Here is a 15,341-nt window from a genome sequence, read left to right as displayed (position 1 = left end):
TTACTACTTACACCTGCTCCATTAAAACCAAGAATTATCCTCTATCTATAGACAGACAGATATCTATATCTGTGTGTGTGTGTGTGTGTGTGTGTGTGTGTGTGTGTGTGTGTGTGTTATATATATACACACACACACACACACACACATATACATATATATGGATTCACTTTACAAGCTGGAGATACTGAAATATCAAATTTCAGTATCTTGAGACCGTAAAGTCAAAAATGCAGATAAGCGAAAGTACAAAACATCAAGACTTAAAACAATGAAATCTCAAAACATCGAAAATCGTGGTTTGCGGACATGTTTATTTAGTATATGTGCTGCAAATAGTTTCCGTCACCATCTGAACTCCTTGTCACCATCCACATAGAAATAGTGCTCCATCCTGTACTCGTAACACCTGTCAGCAGTTAGAAGAGTATGCAGACAACACCGCAGTGTGCAACAATGAAATACCACAAACAAATATATTCAACGGACATCTGTCACATTTTCAAAACACAGGAAATAGCTCTCAAGATCCCCACTGCATCATACGATCCTTAGTGCTGTAAAATATGCTCAAATTGGGTATGTCTCTGGATCACTTGTCTCCTTTTAGGTGAAGGCGGGCACCCACAAGCCATCTGGACCTGTAGTTCCTCTGCCTGATCTTATTCCTTGGCCAGAGTCGACATCAGCATAGACAAATCCATGGCTTTGGCAACCAATAAACATTTGAGTCTCCGGTGCCAAGACTCCAGGGAATACTGCATCTGGGGCAGAAAGAAGGCATTCAGTTCGTACACATTCCAAAATTGTATAGGGAAGAGGGGTGGGAACCTGCAGTGTGCTGTAGTTCTTGTACTGAACTTTCTCAATTTGCCAAGGACATACCAGTCTGAGAAGTACTTTATTAACTCCCTTCCCTCTGGAGGGAAAGACTCCCGCAGCAGTGTAAATGCTGGTAACACCTCCTCCTTGGGTAAGAAAGCCAATGACACTAGACACTTAACTGACAGATGGAGCTCATAGTATTATAGAGGGAAAATAAGCCCAATTGTTGTACTTTCAGCCAGATATTCTGAACAAAGTGGAACATGCAACCCATACTTCTTACACCGTTGATATTGGATTTAATATTCTTGATGACTGCTATTTCAAAATCTGAAAGTGCAAAATGTAGACAGGTTTCAAAGACATGCTCTGCAAGGAGCTGAAACATGCAGTGCCTTCAAAGATTTCTTATTCATGAGACACTATAGTAATGGTACAGATTTGCTGTAGCCACCATATTTCACAAGTCCATGTATATTATATACAGCTGACAACAGATGATATCCTTATAGAAGAACATGCTGCAGCCAAATAGCAGCCCTGCTGAGGTGGTAAAGGTTATTGACAGTTGTAAGGACTATAACTATATTGTCTGTGCTAGCATCCATAATCCTCTTCTCAATAAATACCCCCATTTTTGTGGGGAACTGGTGTACCTCTATATCCTGGAGCTGCAGACCTAGTATATTTTCTTCTTACCTTTCCCACTTGCTGTAACAGGGCTTTTCGGGACGGTAGATTAGGGATTATATCTATGGCCATGGAAGCTAAGGCATCATCTACTAGCAAACATGGAGTGTCCCATGAAACCACTACTTTATGTCTTAGTTCAAAGCAGGGCTTATAACTTGCCACCTCGGTCGTATCGCCTACATGATTATGCTGCACTGTTTTTATTAACTCCACTGTTTTTATTAACTCCTCTCCAGTAACACAAGTTATTGTGACTGCCCTACCTTTACATTGTTGTGTAGCTTTCCACTTGCAACACCAGTAGTTTCTATTCTTTAAGGCTCTTTTCAGGTTCATAATATATCCCTCTAATAACAGCACTGGTTTTCCTTTCTGAGATACAGCAGTGGTTTCGTAAATCGTGCCTAAACTTCCCAGCACAAAATATTCCATGTCAGCCATTCTGCCTGCTGGGTTTCGCAGGCCTAGCTAATGCTGGTACTCACTACTTATAAAGGGATCATTCGGAAGGAATGTGATTCAGTTATATGGTCTACAATTAAATGCAGTTTCGCTTTTCTGCATTTTCGACTTTACGGTCTTGAGATACTGAAATTCGATATTTCAGTATCTCGAGCTTGTAAAGTAAATATATATATATATATATATATATACATATACACACACACACACACACACACACACACACGAAGATATATATATATGTATATATACAGTAGCGCTACAGAATCCTGAAAGCCCAAAATTCTGAAGACCAAAACATCGAAAGTTCAAAATACTGAAAACTTAAAATATTGAAAATGTTGTAATCCTGTGTGTTTTCAGTATTTTGAACTTTCAAGATTTTGGTCTCAGGATTTTCGGCTTCAGGATTCTGTAGCAATCCCATATATAAATTGGGTCTATATCATAACTTCGAAGTAGTAAAATGTCGAACGTTAAAACATCGAACCCACAACATCGAATGATGAAAATAGTGAAGCCCTGAAACATTACCTAGGGCAGGATTTCGGTGAGCTGTTCCGTGGCTTCACTATTTCCTCCACTGTGGTGTGAGAGTTATGGACCTTAGGGTTAGGGTGCGGGTTAAGGTAAGTGGATAGTTAGTAATGTACGTATGGTGTAGTGTAGGGATGGGTTGTGTTACATGTATGTGTGTGTATTAATTGCTTTGTTTGTGTATAGTTTCGTAGGGCATGTGTGCGATAGTTACGGACCTTAGGGTTAGGCTTAAGGTAAGTGGATAGTTAGTAATGTATGTATGGTTTAGTGTGGGGTTGGGTTTTGTTAACTGTATGTGTGTGGTTTATTTATTTTGGTGTGGTTGTGTTATGTGTATGGGGTTCAGGCGCCTAGGCAGCGAAACATTTCCCTGTGGTACATTTGACTGGGGACACATGGCTGAAGTGACATTCAGCTGCAGAGAAATATGACTGTTTGCAAATTCCCTGTGGGCAAAGAGAAGCATACACTGCCATGCCCACAGCTTTAATAACCAAATGCAAAGTGGGAAAACAATGGCCATGGTCCCCAAGGGAACATGAGACAGCAGGCAATATGGTAAGCATCAGCAGCAGGCTGGCCAGAGGGCATACCAGTGGCAGTAAAAATGCAGTGTGCAATGGACAGTGCCTTTATAATTGGAGTGTGTGGACCACTATCCCCTTCACAGTGTCTAGGAAACATTACCTAAAATGCATACTGGAGCATAAATGTGACTACAGTAGCTTGCAAGATTTCCTCCACGCTGTAGCACACTTCTACATGTTGTAGTTATATAAGTATGTACTGTACACTGAGCACAACAGTCATTACTTCTTCTGCTGCCAGGCATTTGGCTATTAAAGCTGTGGGCATGGCAGTGTGTGCTTCTCTTTGCCCACAGGGAATTTGCAAACAGCCATTTTTCTCTGCAGCTGAATGTCACTTCAGCCATGTGTCCCCAGTCAAATGTACCACAGGGAAATGTCTCGCTGCCTAGGTGCCTGAACCCATGTGTATGTTTCTCGGTACAGCAAATTTTTTCCCTGGGAAAAAAATTCGCTATTCTGACCGTTCGATGTTATCAATATTCGAAATTTCAACTTCGAACATTTAAGTGTTCCATATTTTGGAATTTCTAATATATTTTATAGACCCATATAAATTTACCCTTTTCCCCATTGTAGTGCGATCTCAGAGTTGGTATATATAATGTAAAAAAGGTAGATGTTTATGTTTTTTTTTTTTTTTTTTGAAGTTTGAGTTTTCAGGAACTCAATCATATGATCTCGACCATATGAATTTTGAGTTTATGAAAACTCGATCTTCTGACACACACACATATATATATATATATATATATATATATATATATATATATAATGCCACGCACCTTAGAAACCTACATTTAAGTCAACAAGCAACATCTGAGGAGATTCTTTACTTCTGTAGTTGGCAATTTTGCCAAACCTGCCACCAGACAATCAATGCTGCTACTTTTGACTTATATGCAATGTGCAGACAATGTAATTCAAAAATAAAAAAAAAATGAAATTTACTGCTAAAGACTAAACAACTTGGTCTATAATTCAAGTTATAAATATTTGCTAGAGTTTACTGCACTACGGAAAATTCATTTCTATCAAGTATTTCATTTTAAAAAGAATGTCACTACTGTCGGAAAGACATTCTAACAAATGCTTCAGTGTTTGAAATCTTAGTAAATAGTGAAAATATATCTAGTGAAATATATTAGTCAAAACTAGCTGCAGTGATGTTGCTGACAGAACGTCCATGACAGCCAGTTACTCAATGGATTAATCAGTGCCAATGCTCTGGGGAGCCTCAGACAATAAAAAAGATAGAAGTGACATAGGCAAATAAAGTGAAAAATGAAAACCATTACATGCTCTTTTCAAGTACAATATGATATGCTTCATGTCCACAGTGTTACCAAGTATTAACAGTACATAAAATGAAAATCTTAAATTTACTCAATGTATGCAATGTTAAAATACCAGCAAGTGTTCATAAAGACAATTATGCATTCAAACAGCTAGCAACTGTATATTTCTGTCACTGCGATTAAAAAAAAAAAAAAAACTTCTACAGCAAAGGATCAAATATACATACTAATTTCAGTCTCTGAGAAGGGATTTTCTTCACGTCTATGGGGGATCGTTCTGCTACACTAACAAATCGAACTTCTGGAACTGCAATTGCACAGATGACATGAATCCACCTTTAAAACAGAAAAGCCTTAAGTAAATATGACTACAAATCAGCTACATTTATATGTACCAATAATTTATATTATATAAATTAATAACCTATGTGAAGTATCCTGCCAAGGAAACCATACATGTTCACCCAGCATACCAAAGCTTGGGCACCTTCATATCATGCCTTATGCCAAACATATAAGAAGAAGTTATGTACTCACCATAACGTTCCATCTGAGTAGGTAACTTCATTTGTCAGCAACCTGTGGGTATCGGATACAACCTTGGATCCGAGCGGGCAGCTTTCCAAGCTAAAGATCCAAGCTCTCAGCTCCTCCCCCTTACCCATAATACCCTGCTACCTCCCTCCAGTCCTCAGATCGAGTTTGCCAAATATGCACCCAAAAAAACAAAAAACAATCTAAGACACTCAAAAGAGGAACACTAACCTGATGCATGAGAAAGCTAAACCTTCCGTCATAGATATAACCATGAAACAGGCTAGGGGGAAGGAGGGGGGGTCGGTTGCTGACAAATGAAGTTACCTACTCAGATGGAACGTTATGGTGGGTACATAACTTCTTAATCTGAAGTAGTTAACTTCATTTGATCAGCAACCTGTGGGACAGAGTCCCCAGCTAACAAAAACCTTGGGCGGTCCTCAAGGAAGGATATTCCGGAACACTGCGGAGCCAAATGCTGCCCTACCTCTGGATATCAGATCCAACTTATAATAAGAAATGAAGGTATGAGAAGAGGACCAAGTAACTGTTGAGCAGATGTCATCTAGAGGTACTTTTGACCAGAATGCTGCATAAGTAACCATAGAACGGGTAGAGTGGGCATGAACCCCCAAGGGTTCAGGGCGGCCGGAAGCTAAATAAGCGTGCATGATGCAGTGTGAAATCCATCTGGCTAAGGTAACTTTCGTAATAGGCATTCCCAAAGATGGCTTAGCAAAAGACACAAAGAACTGATCTCATTTCCGAGTAGTCGCTGTCCTGTGCAAGTAAAAGCACAATTGTCTGTGCACATCCAATAAATGTAACCTGTATTCCCTTTTGTTCTGAAAGTTGGGGAAGAAAACAGGCAAGTTAATGGTTTGGTTGATACTGGATTCGGAGGCCACCTTAGGCAAGAATGAAGGGTTAGTCCTGAGAGACACTCTGTCCTTATGGAAGACCAGATACGGGGGGTTTCATACAAAGGGCTTGAAGTTCAGATACCCTTCTGGCTGAAGTAATTGCAATCAGGAAGGCCTTTTTCCAAGATAAGAATTTTAACTTGACCGAAGCTGCCAGTTCAAAGGGTGGGCCTGTCAGTGCCTGAAGAACCAAGGTTAAGTCCCATGGGGGAACCACATTCTTGACCGGAGGTCTCAATAGAAAGGTGCCTTTCAAAAAGGTTTTGCATATCTTAACGGATGCTAAGGGACCAAGCCTATCCCTTATGTGGAAATGGCTGCCATTTGGACTTTGACTGTAGAAGCACTGGCTCCTTGGTGGAAAATATGGGACAGGAATTCAAGAACCGTTGGAATGGGAGCAGTAAAGGGGTCTAAATCCCTATGTTTGGCCCACATGGAAAAACGCTTCCATTTACTTCTGTAGATCTTCCTGGTCGAAGGCTTATGCACCACCACCAGAATAGATTTCACGGGAGACCTATCTATTAGTGGAACTGGATTAACCAAGCCATGAGCTTGAGGTCAGCCAGGTGTGGAGGTTGTAATCCCGCAGGATGAGAGATCAGATCCAGAATGGGATCTAAGATCCAAGGAGGAGCTACGCTGTGAGACCGCAGGTAAGGGAACCAGATCTGGCAAGGCCAGAATGGGGCTATGAGGATTATCTTGCTCCCCAACCGATGAGCTTTCTCCAGAAATGTTGTCATTAGCGGAAGAGGAGGATAAGCATAAAGAAGACCGGGGGGTCAAGCATGAACCAGAGCATCTCTGGGGCTCTCCCCTGTTGGGGGAATTAGAGCGAAAAACTCGCTGCATTTTGCGTTTGAAGGAGAAACGAAAAGATCGCAGCAAGGTTGACCCCATCTGAGGAAGATCTGATTCGCTACTTATGGGTTTAGAGACCACTCGTAAGGTGTGAGGATCGAGCGACTCAGCTTGTCCGCTAGAATGTTGGACTGACCCGGAATGTGCTTTGCTATCAGAAAGCGGTTGGTGGAAATTGCCCATTCCCAAACTCTTATAGCCTCTCGACAAAAAGGGTAAGATCTGGTTCCTCCCTGTTTGTTGATGTACCAGACTACTGCCATGTTGTCTGTCTGAATTGCAATAGTCCCCAGAGGAAGAAGGTCTTGAAGGGCTTGCAACGTTAGACGCACCACTCTCATCTCCAGGACATTGATATGCAGAACGGTCTCTAAAGGGGTCCATGTGCCTTGTACGGTTCTGCCCATGGAATGCCCCCCCCCACCCGAGGTGGGAAGCGTCCATGGTAGCGTGGCTTGGGGTTGAGGCATCACAAACGGTCTCCCTTCCCTCAGCTCTCGGGAATGGAGCCACCAAAGAAGGGAGTTCCTGCAAACCTTGCTTAGGGGAACTGGAAAATCCAATGGGTGAAGGAGGAGAGACCACTGAACCTGAAGAGTCCATTGAAGAACTCTCATGTGCAATTGTGCCAGAGGTGAAAGGCTGATGGCTGCCGCCATGGAACCTTGGGCTCTCAGGACCAATTCTGCAGGCAGGGCTGGGGACTGTAGAAGCGCTATTACATGGAGTGACAAGTTGCGCAACCTGTCCGCTGTTAGAAAGGCTTTGGACTGGAGCGTATTTATCCTGGCCCCTATGAAATCCAGAACTTGCATAGGATGAAGAGACGACTTCTGAAAATTTATGGTAATGCCTAGATGCTGGGTCAAGGATAAGGAATAATCCCTGGTGGAGCAGAGCAGATGCCTGGTGGGGGCAGTGAGGAGCCAGTCGTCTAGGTACGGAAAGACCTGAATTCCCTGAAGTCTCAGGTGTGCTGCTACAACTGCCATGACCTTGGTGAACACATTGGGGGCTGTGGTGAGGCCGATCGGGAGAACCCTGAACTGAAAATGACTGGCTCCTAGCTGAAAGCGGAGAAACCTCCTGGACCGTCTGTGCATGAGAATGTGGTAGTACGCATCCTTGAGGTCAATGGAGCACATCCAGCCGCTCTCCTGTAGAAGAGGGAGAACAGATTGCAGAGTGACCATCCAGATTTTCTCTTTGGCAATGAACAGGTTTAGAGTTGACAGGTCGAGAAATGGCCTTAAGTCCCCCGTCTTTTTTGGCACCAAAAAAAACCTGGAGTAATTGCCTAACCCGGATTGCTCTGGGGGAACGTGCTGGATGACCCTTTTTTCTAGCAACTTCTTTATTTCTGAAGCCGCCGCTTCCCTCTGTTTGGGGGGGATATCGGGGAGGCGCTTTGTTGGTGGGGGAAGATTCAGAAAGGGGATATGTAACCTCTGGATATTATTCAGAGCACCCAACGATCTGCAGTAATGGACTCCCAACTTTGTAGGTGCTCCGAAAACCGCTACAGAGAAGGACAGCTGGGCAAGCCCTCAGGGCTGCTGCGCGGTTCGGTCCGAGAAAGGTTCTCTGGACCCGAAATTCTTCATCCCCCCCTCTGCCTCTGGGCCGGCGTCTACCTTGTCCTCCTCTGCCTCTGAAGGACGAAGGGTCCGGAGCAGGACGGGACTGCTGGGACTTCTGGAACCACATCTTCTTTTGTCCTCTCTGGTTCCTTGAGAAGGACCTTTGAGGATTCGAGAAGCGGATCCCGACGCCAGACAGAGTCTTCCCGTCTTTCTCGCTCTGGAGCAGCGTGTCACGGACGGTTTTGGCGAACAGCATAGAACCGTCAAAGGGAGCATTCGCGAAGGACGTCTTGAAGGGTTCCGCAAAGTCGCAAAGGCGAAGCCAGGCATGGCGCCGCAAGGTGACCCCTGCCCCACTGGCTCTAGCCACTCCCTCCATGGCATGGGAGAGAAGCCGCATGGAAGTGTTAGAAATTGACCTTAGAGTGGCCATGCGAGCAAAGAAGGTCCGTTTGTCCTTGGCCGCCATGGACTCTGGGGGAGCTCCAGCATATTCTTTTATCAGATCCCACTGGAGTCTAATGACGTGTGCCAGATAATTCAGCGCCCTTATAGAAAAGGTGGCTGAAGCAAACATCCGCTTTCCAATACGGTCCATTGTCCGAGACTCCTTATCAGGAGGATGGACAGAGGAACTTTCATGCGCTAGCTCCTTCTTGGTGGCAGCCGCCAACAAAATGGCATCTACTGGGAAACCTTTATTCCATGCCGTTTTGTCAGGGGGAGGACTAAGTATCTTGCCCAGTCTTCTAGGGATTGGCTCCACAGTGTCCGGCTCCTTCCAAGCCCTGGTAGTAATCAAGTCTACCAGGGAATCAGCCGGGAGAGACACCCAAGAGGTAGATGAGCCTGCGTCGAACGCCTCCAGAAACACAGACTCATCCGAGTAAGGTTTTTGGGCTGACCACCCCCCTCTAATACGCAGCATTTTCATAATGTTCCCAAATGAGACGTCTTAAGGGGGTGACCTTGGGGAACCTTCCCCTTCCTCTAAGTCCATGTCCTCCGTAAGAGACTCGGGGGAGTCCAAGTGCCTCTTCTTGCACTTTCGTTTGTGAGGGACCTCCTCGGAGGGACTGTCCAAGGAGGCCTCACCAACGGGGTCCTGTTCCCCTACAGGAACCAACTGGCGCGCCGGCGCAGGCTGTCCCTGGGGCCGGACGATGGAAGACAGGCCCAAATGCGAGGGAGTGAGGGGTGGATCCGCAGCCCGGACCAGGGACCTGGAACTCCTCGACAGCACCCTCTCCACCACGTCAAAAGCCGAGGGCGAACCACTCTCCCCTGGCTCCGAGAGTAGCCCTCTCGGCTCCGGACTCTCCCCTGGCTCCGAGGGTAGCCCCCTCGGCTCCAACGTGAGGACCGTGGTCAGAGCCGATGCGATCGGACCCGAAAGGGGAGTGTGCTCCGACCGAAATGGAGCCGAAGACACACTGATCCCTGCGGATCCGAAGCTCGGCTCTCGGCCCCGAGATGTCGGATCAGACATGCTCGAGGGTATGGTCGGCGTTGAAGTAGCCACCACTGTAGGCGCCGACTCCCCGGCTCTGAGACGGCTCGGATCCAAAGACTCCAAAACCCGATAGTGAATCAGAGAAGGAGCAATTGGGGCAAAGAAAGGGGCCGAGCTCCCCCCAGAGGGGGGGGAAGGCACGAGCACCCCCATCTGCATTTGGGCCTGCAGGAATCGACGCATCATCCAGTCCATATCAGCGTCAGACATACTCCTATTCGACCTTGAAGAGGTCGTCGAGGCCGGCTGGGAAGGCTGCCTAGATGACCTCGAGGGAGACCGGGACACCTCCTCTGGCTCCGGAGAAAAGCGGGGAGAATGGAGCCGAGGGGGGGGGGAGAACTGGAGACCCTCCTGGGAGAGCCAACTAATTTAGCAGGCGGAGCAGAAGGATGAGATTCTGCCCGCCGCTTGTGGCTCTTATGCCGGTCCTTATCCCTATGCCTCTTCTCTTTGAAGGAGGAGGAGAAGAAGGAGGTTGAGTCCCTGCCAGGGGAGGGGGAGCTGAAGGTTGGACAGCCGCAGCTGCGACTGGTGCCGCTGAGGGAGAGGAGGAAGAAGAATTTGCGGGCAACAGTCCCGCCAGGATTAACTTATTCTTCCTATACCTCACAGCCTGGGGGTTAAAGGCTGCGCACACTTGGCAGCCCGAAGACAAGTGGGCCACCCCCAGGCAGAGAATGCACCGAGTGTGGCCATCTGCTGGGGACAGCTTATGACCACACTCAGTGCATTTAGAAAAAATGGCCTTAGGCCCCTCAGCCATCGCATGTTGAAACGTGCCCACGCACACAGAGAAAGGGGAGGGAAAAAAGCTAAATATTTACACTAAGTACTACAAAAAAATACCAAAAAATACAGAGACAGAACTCTAAGGGCCTACTACACTTGCACACCAAAAAAACTTTGTGAAAAAGTTTTAAATACTCTCACCAACGCCAAGAGCTTGTCACTTAAGCTGTCAGAAGCCGCGGCAAACGAGATCTGAGGACTGGAGGGAGGTAGCAGAGTATTATGGGTAAGGGGGAGGAGCTGAGAGCTCGGATCTTTTCACTTGGAAAGCTGCCGGCTCGGATCCGAGGTCGGATCCAATACCCACAGGCTGCTGATCAAATGAAGTTAACTAAGAGAATGTGATGCTGTACATAAGGGATGCATGGACCCAAAATATCCCTAGACTTTCTTGCCACAGACCAACAAAGTGGTTAGGCAATATAATGAGGAAATGGATGTATATGACAACTAGAAGAGAAGGGAAGGAAAGGAATGGATTCCCACCTTGTCTAGAAGAAAAGGGGGAAAGGAGGGTGGGTGCTAATACTGCAACAGTGATCCAGTCAGACATCACCTATTATGTCAAGTCCTTACACAGGACACCTGGTGTCAAAGTCAATTGCCTCAAGCTAAATGCCAAAAAATGCATAGTCATCCCATTTGGGAAAAACAAAACACCCACTAATTACCACACAAGTGGCAGCCCCCTTAATACAGAATAGGTAATAAGAGATCTGGAGACCCAGAGAGATAGTAATCCCTCCTTTGACAATCATATTGGCAAAGTAGTTAGGAAATCCTTCTATGTGGTCCATCTAATTATTAAAGGGTTCGCATCTAGAAATAAAGAGGTTATAGTGCTCCTCTACTCGTCACTCATTAGACCCATCATAGAGTACAATGCCCCATTTGGGATGTACCTCACAAGACACTTCCAACAGCTGGAAAGAAAACAAAAGTACCTCACCAAGAGGATTACTGGTCTCAAACATATGTCCATTGCAGCCCGACTGAAAAAACTCCGGCTGTACTCAGTGGCATATCGCTTACTCAGAGGTGATCTATGCCTGACTTACAAAGCCATGTCCAACTCAGAATTGATGGACATGCTCCACCTAAAGAAATCCAAGTCACTGCGAGCCATGCACTCTAGTGAGCTAAACCTCACCACAACAATAAATAGAACATGCTGGAGGGATAGATTCCTGTCACAGAGACTCCCCATGTTTTGGAACAAAATTCCAAATTACATCAGGCAGAGACCCTCACTAACACTCTTCAAGAGAAACCTTGACGAGTGGATGGGTAAGAGAAAATACACCCCCTGGGATCACTTCATTGGCTCTGCTTGACAGAGGATCAGTTAATTAATCACACTCTGGCTAGGCTTATAAATGCCCTTGGGCAGATAGCCTAGTACCTACCTATGAACCTAAGTGTACCATGTCCTTTCATGTTCATAATTACAGTATTAGTTACCTATGGGAATATTCAATTGCAGGTGGAGGACTGAGGAGCTGAGCTGGAGTCCAGAATGCCCAGGAGGATAGACAGACCTATGCCAGCTCAGGATATGGAGAAGGCATCAATTTTGTAATGTTTAGTAAATGTGCAAATGGAAGTCCAAGAGGCTGCCTCTAATTAGAATTTGTTTTTAAACCTTTGAAAAGGGCAACAGCTCTGGTAGATTAGGCTTTTGTCTGACACTGAAGGTTTTTCCCATAGAAAGAATAACAAAAGGAAATAGCAACAGAGATCCAGCCAGATATCATTTGCTAAGTGACTAAGAGTCCCCCCACCTGAAAGAAACAAAAAAGTTGATTAGATTTTCTAAAAAGTTTGGTCTTGTACAGATACAATCTGAACTGCCTATGAACATGTAAAGAATGCAAGATTATTTCTCCCTTAATAAGAAAAGAAAGAAAGGTATGCAGGTTGATGGACTGGTTCAGAGGCAGTTCATTTACCACTTTAGACTTGAAAGAAGAGCTTGTTCTGAGGGAGATCATGTCCTTTTGAAAAATGAGAAAAGGAAGAGAAGCGATAAGGCCTTCTATCTTTTAAACTGTCTTAGATGAAGGAATAACTACCAATAAGACTTTTAAGTACAAAATTTTAAACAGGAAAATAAGGCAGGTGCAAAAGTAGGGTTAGTCAGTTTTCCAAGAACATAATTCAGGTCGCAAGGAAGAGTAGATGATCTTAGTGACCTCAAAAATGTATGGAAAGAGGTAGATATAAAGGTAGACACATGGAAATTGTTGAAAAATGTGCTAGAGGAATATGCCAGTCCTGAGCTGAGCTGCTCACACATATAAGAAATGAATGACAAGAATACACATTTGGTAAGAGTCCTGTTTTTTTCCCCTTCATTTACCACCAAATAGCAAGTCTTTTCCATTTGGAAACATAAGATTTTCTTGTTGCAGGTTTTCTAGCCTCCTGTAATTGCTGCAGCACTTCCACAGAGAAGAGGTGCCTGACTGGAATAAAAATCCAATTATCAAAAGTGTCAGCATCAGGATTTATAGTACTGAATGAATGAGAGGACCATTGTGTTGTGTGAACAGGTCCATCCTGTGAGGTAACTTGTGATGATTTTTCTTAGCCAAGCGAAATGGAACAGAGAACAAGAGCTGCATGGGCCAAAACGGGAGGGCACCAACTAGACTCTTGGGTCTTCCATTTTAATTTTGAACTTATTTTTTGGGATTAGGGGAAGAGGGGAGGGAAAACATACAAGAATCTCCCCTTCCATAAGAAAAATATGATGTCCATCCTCTAAGTCCATGGGCATGGTACCCTGAACAGAATAGTTTGAGCTATTTATTTAGAGTGGAGGTAAGGAGAACTATTTGGGAAGTACCCCAAAGATGGACAATCTGCAGGAAAATCTCTCTATTCAATAGCAATTCATAAGGATCTGTCCAGGATCTGCTCCAGTAAACCATCACAGTGTTCCTCTCTAAGGAAATGCGGACTGCTTGAATGGAGAGGTTGCACTGAATAACTATGCCATTCACAAACACGGCAAATCTGCAGAAGCTATACCATTTTCTTCTGAACAGCTTGCTAATGTACCATACAAAACTGACATTGTCTGTTAGAACTTGGAGAAGTACTGGAGTTCAAAGTTGGTGAAGTTCCTAAACAGCAGGGATTAGGGCTTTCATTTTTTTTAACATTTAACTTATCTCTCCTGTCCTGCTTTGACCGAACTCCATGGACTTTTATGCTCTTAAAACATGCTATCTGAAATAGGTATGAAACATTTGTGAAAAGTTCCTGGCAAGGGGTGAAGCCAGAAAACCCACTCATGGAATGAGTGATATGTTGCTGATTCACAAAAGAAGTTCCTTCTTGATGAAAGACAAGAGAGGGATTGGGAAGTTCAGGTTGTAAACATGTTGTGCCCAAATGGCCTTGAGGTACCATTTCTTCTTCCTCATGTGCAGTATGGCAAAATATCTCTTGCTGAGGTCATATCTAAGTGAAGAAAGGACTGGAAGTTCACAATGAGGAATTTAATCTTCTCTTGAAGAAAGAATGCTGTCATGGAAATGGTATTGAAATGGCAGCCAAGAAACACATAAATCCTGAGTTGGAAGACCAACAGACTTTTTCAAGTTTATTGTGAAACTCAGACAAAAAGAAATAGATACGGCAAAGATGAGATCTGAAGGAAGCTTGTCCATTTAAGATGCTTGGAGAAATAGGTCATTTAGACAGGGGTAGATATATATCCCTGAAGCCTGCAAAAAAGCAATAATGGTTGATAGGTATTTTGTGAACTCCCTTAGGACAGTAGAAAGACCACAGGGCAAAGCAGAAAATTCAAAATGAAGCTGTACGGCACAGAATCTCAAGATCCATCTATGGTCTGGGTGAACTGAAATATTCAGATATGTGTCTTTTATGTCCAGGGCAAGCAAGAAGTCTTGAGAAAGGATCACTGGAAGAATTCTGAATTTTGGGAACATTAAGATGATAATGAGAACTGACAAATCCAAATGGGTCTCCAGTTGCCCTCTTTCCTAGGAACTAAGAAAAGTTTTGGGTAAACTCCTTTTTCTGCTGGAGGAGAGGAACTAATTACATAATCCCATGACAAAACAACTCTTCCAGAATGGACAAGATTAAATGTCATTGGTGTGGGGGGTACTTATGAAATACTTGAATTGGTTGCAGAAAGCAGTCAAAACACTAACTCTCTTCAGTGATGTTGAGGACCCATCTGCCTGAAGGTAAAAGTTTCTAAGGAGGAAGGGAAAGGTAAAAGCTTCTTTGACTGGGGGCAGGGTAAGGAGTAAATACTGATTGTCACAAATTGGAAGAGTAATCTAGAAATTAACTCTTTTCTGTAACATATTATTTTGTTTTGTATTGAAATTTCATTTTAGAGAACTTTTGACCCTTTTATTGGGTTTAATGTTCCATACAATGCTTTTGGAATTTGGGAATGGAGAACAGAAAATCTTTTAAAAATCTTGCGAGGTCTTAACTCTCTCTCTTTCATTCTCTCTCTTGTCGCACATTTCTGAAAAAATCAGCTTCAGCAGGACCAAAATGACTCTCCCTATGCAGAAGGACATCCAATAACTGAGACTTGACATCCACTGGAAAAGACTGTAATCTCAGCCAAGAATATCTCCTTAACACAGAACCAATAGTTGCAACTCTGGAAAAAAAGCACCAGCTGCATCATAACTGCATTTAATGGAATGCCTGACAACTTGGAT

General features: G+C 44.2%; 1 protein-coding gene across 6 annotated transcripts in view; it reads right to left on the bottom strand.

Annotated features, from left to right (window-relative positions):
- The window catches only part of KDM4C (lysine demethylase 4C), a 3,520,425-nt gene that overhangs the window by 816,313 nt on the left and 2,688,771 nt on the right, over nt 1–15,341 (bottom strand). For all 6 annotated transcript variants that reach the window (XM_044061093.1, XM_044061091.1, XM_044061094.1 and 3 more), the window contains exon 17: nt 4,633–4,741. In XM_044061093.1, coding sequence (XP_043917028.1) covers nt 4,633–4,741 — 109 coding nt within the window. The remainder of the gene's footprint in view (nt 1–4,632; nt 4,742–15,341) is intronic.

This window comes from Protopterus annectens, chromosome 2.part0, assembly GCF_019279795.1.
Source record: "Protopterus annectens isolate FY-2018-M chromosome 2.part0, PAN1.0, whole genome shotgun sequence".
Classification (NCBI taxonomy): domain Eukaryota; kingdom Metazoa; phylum Chordata; order Ceratodontiformes; family Protopteridae; genus Protopterus; species Protopterus annectens.
Note: the sequence above shows the minus strand (reverse complement) of the source record. Positions and strands in the feature narration are given on the sequence as shown.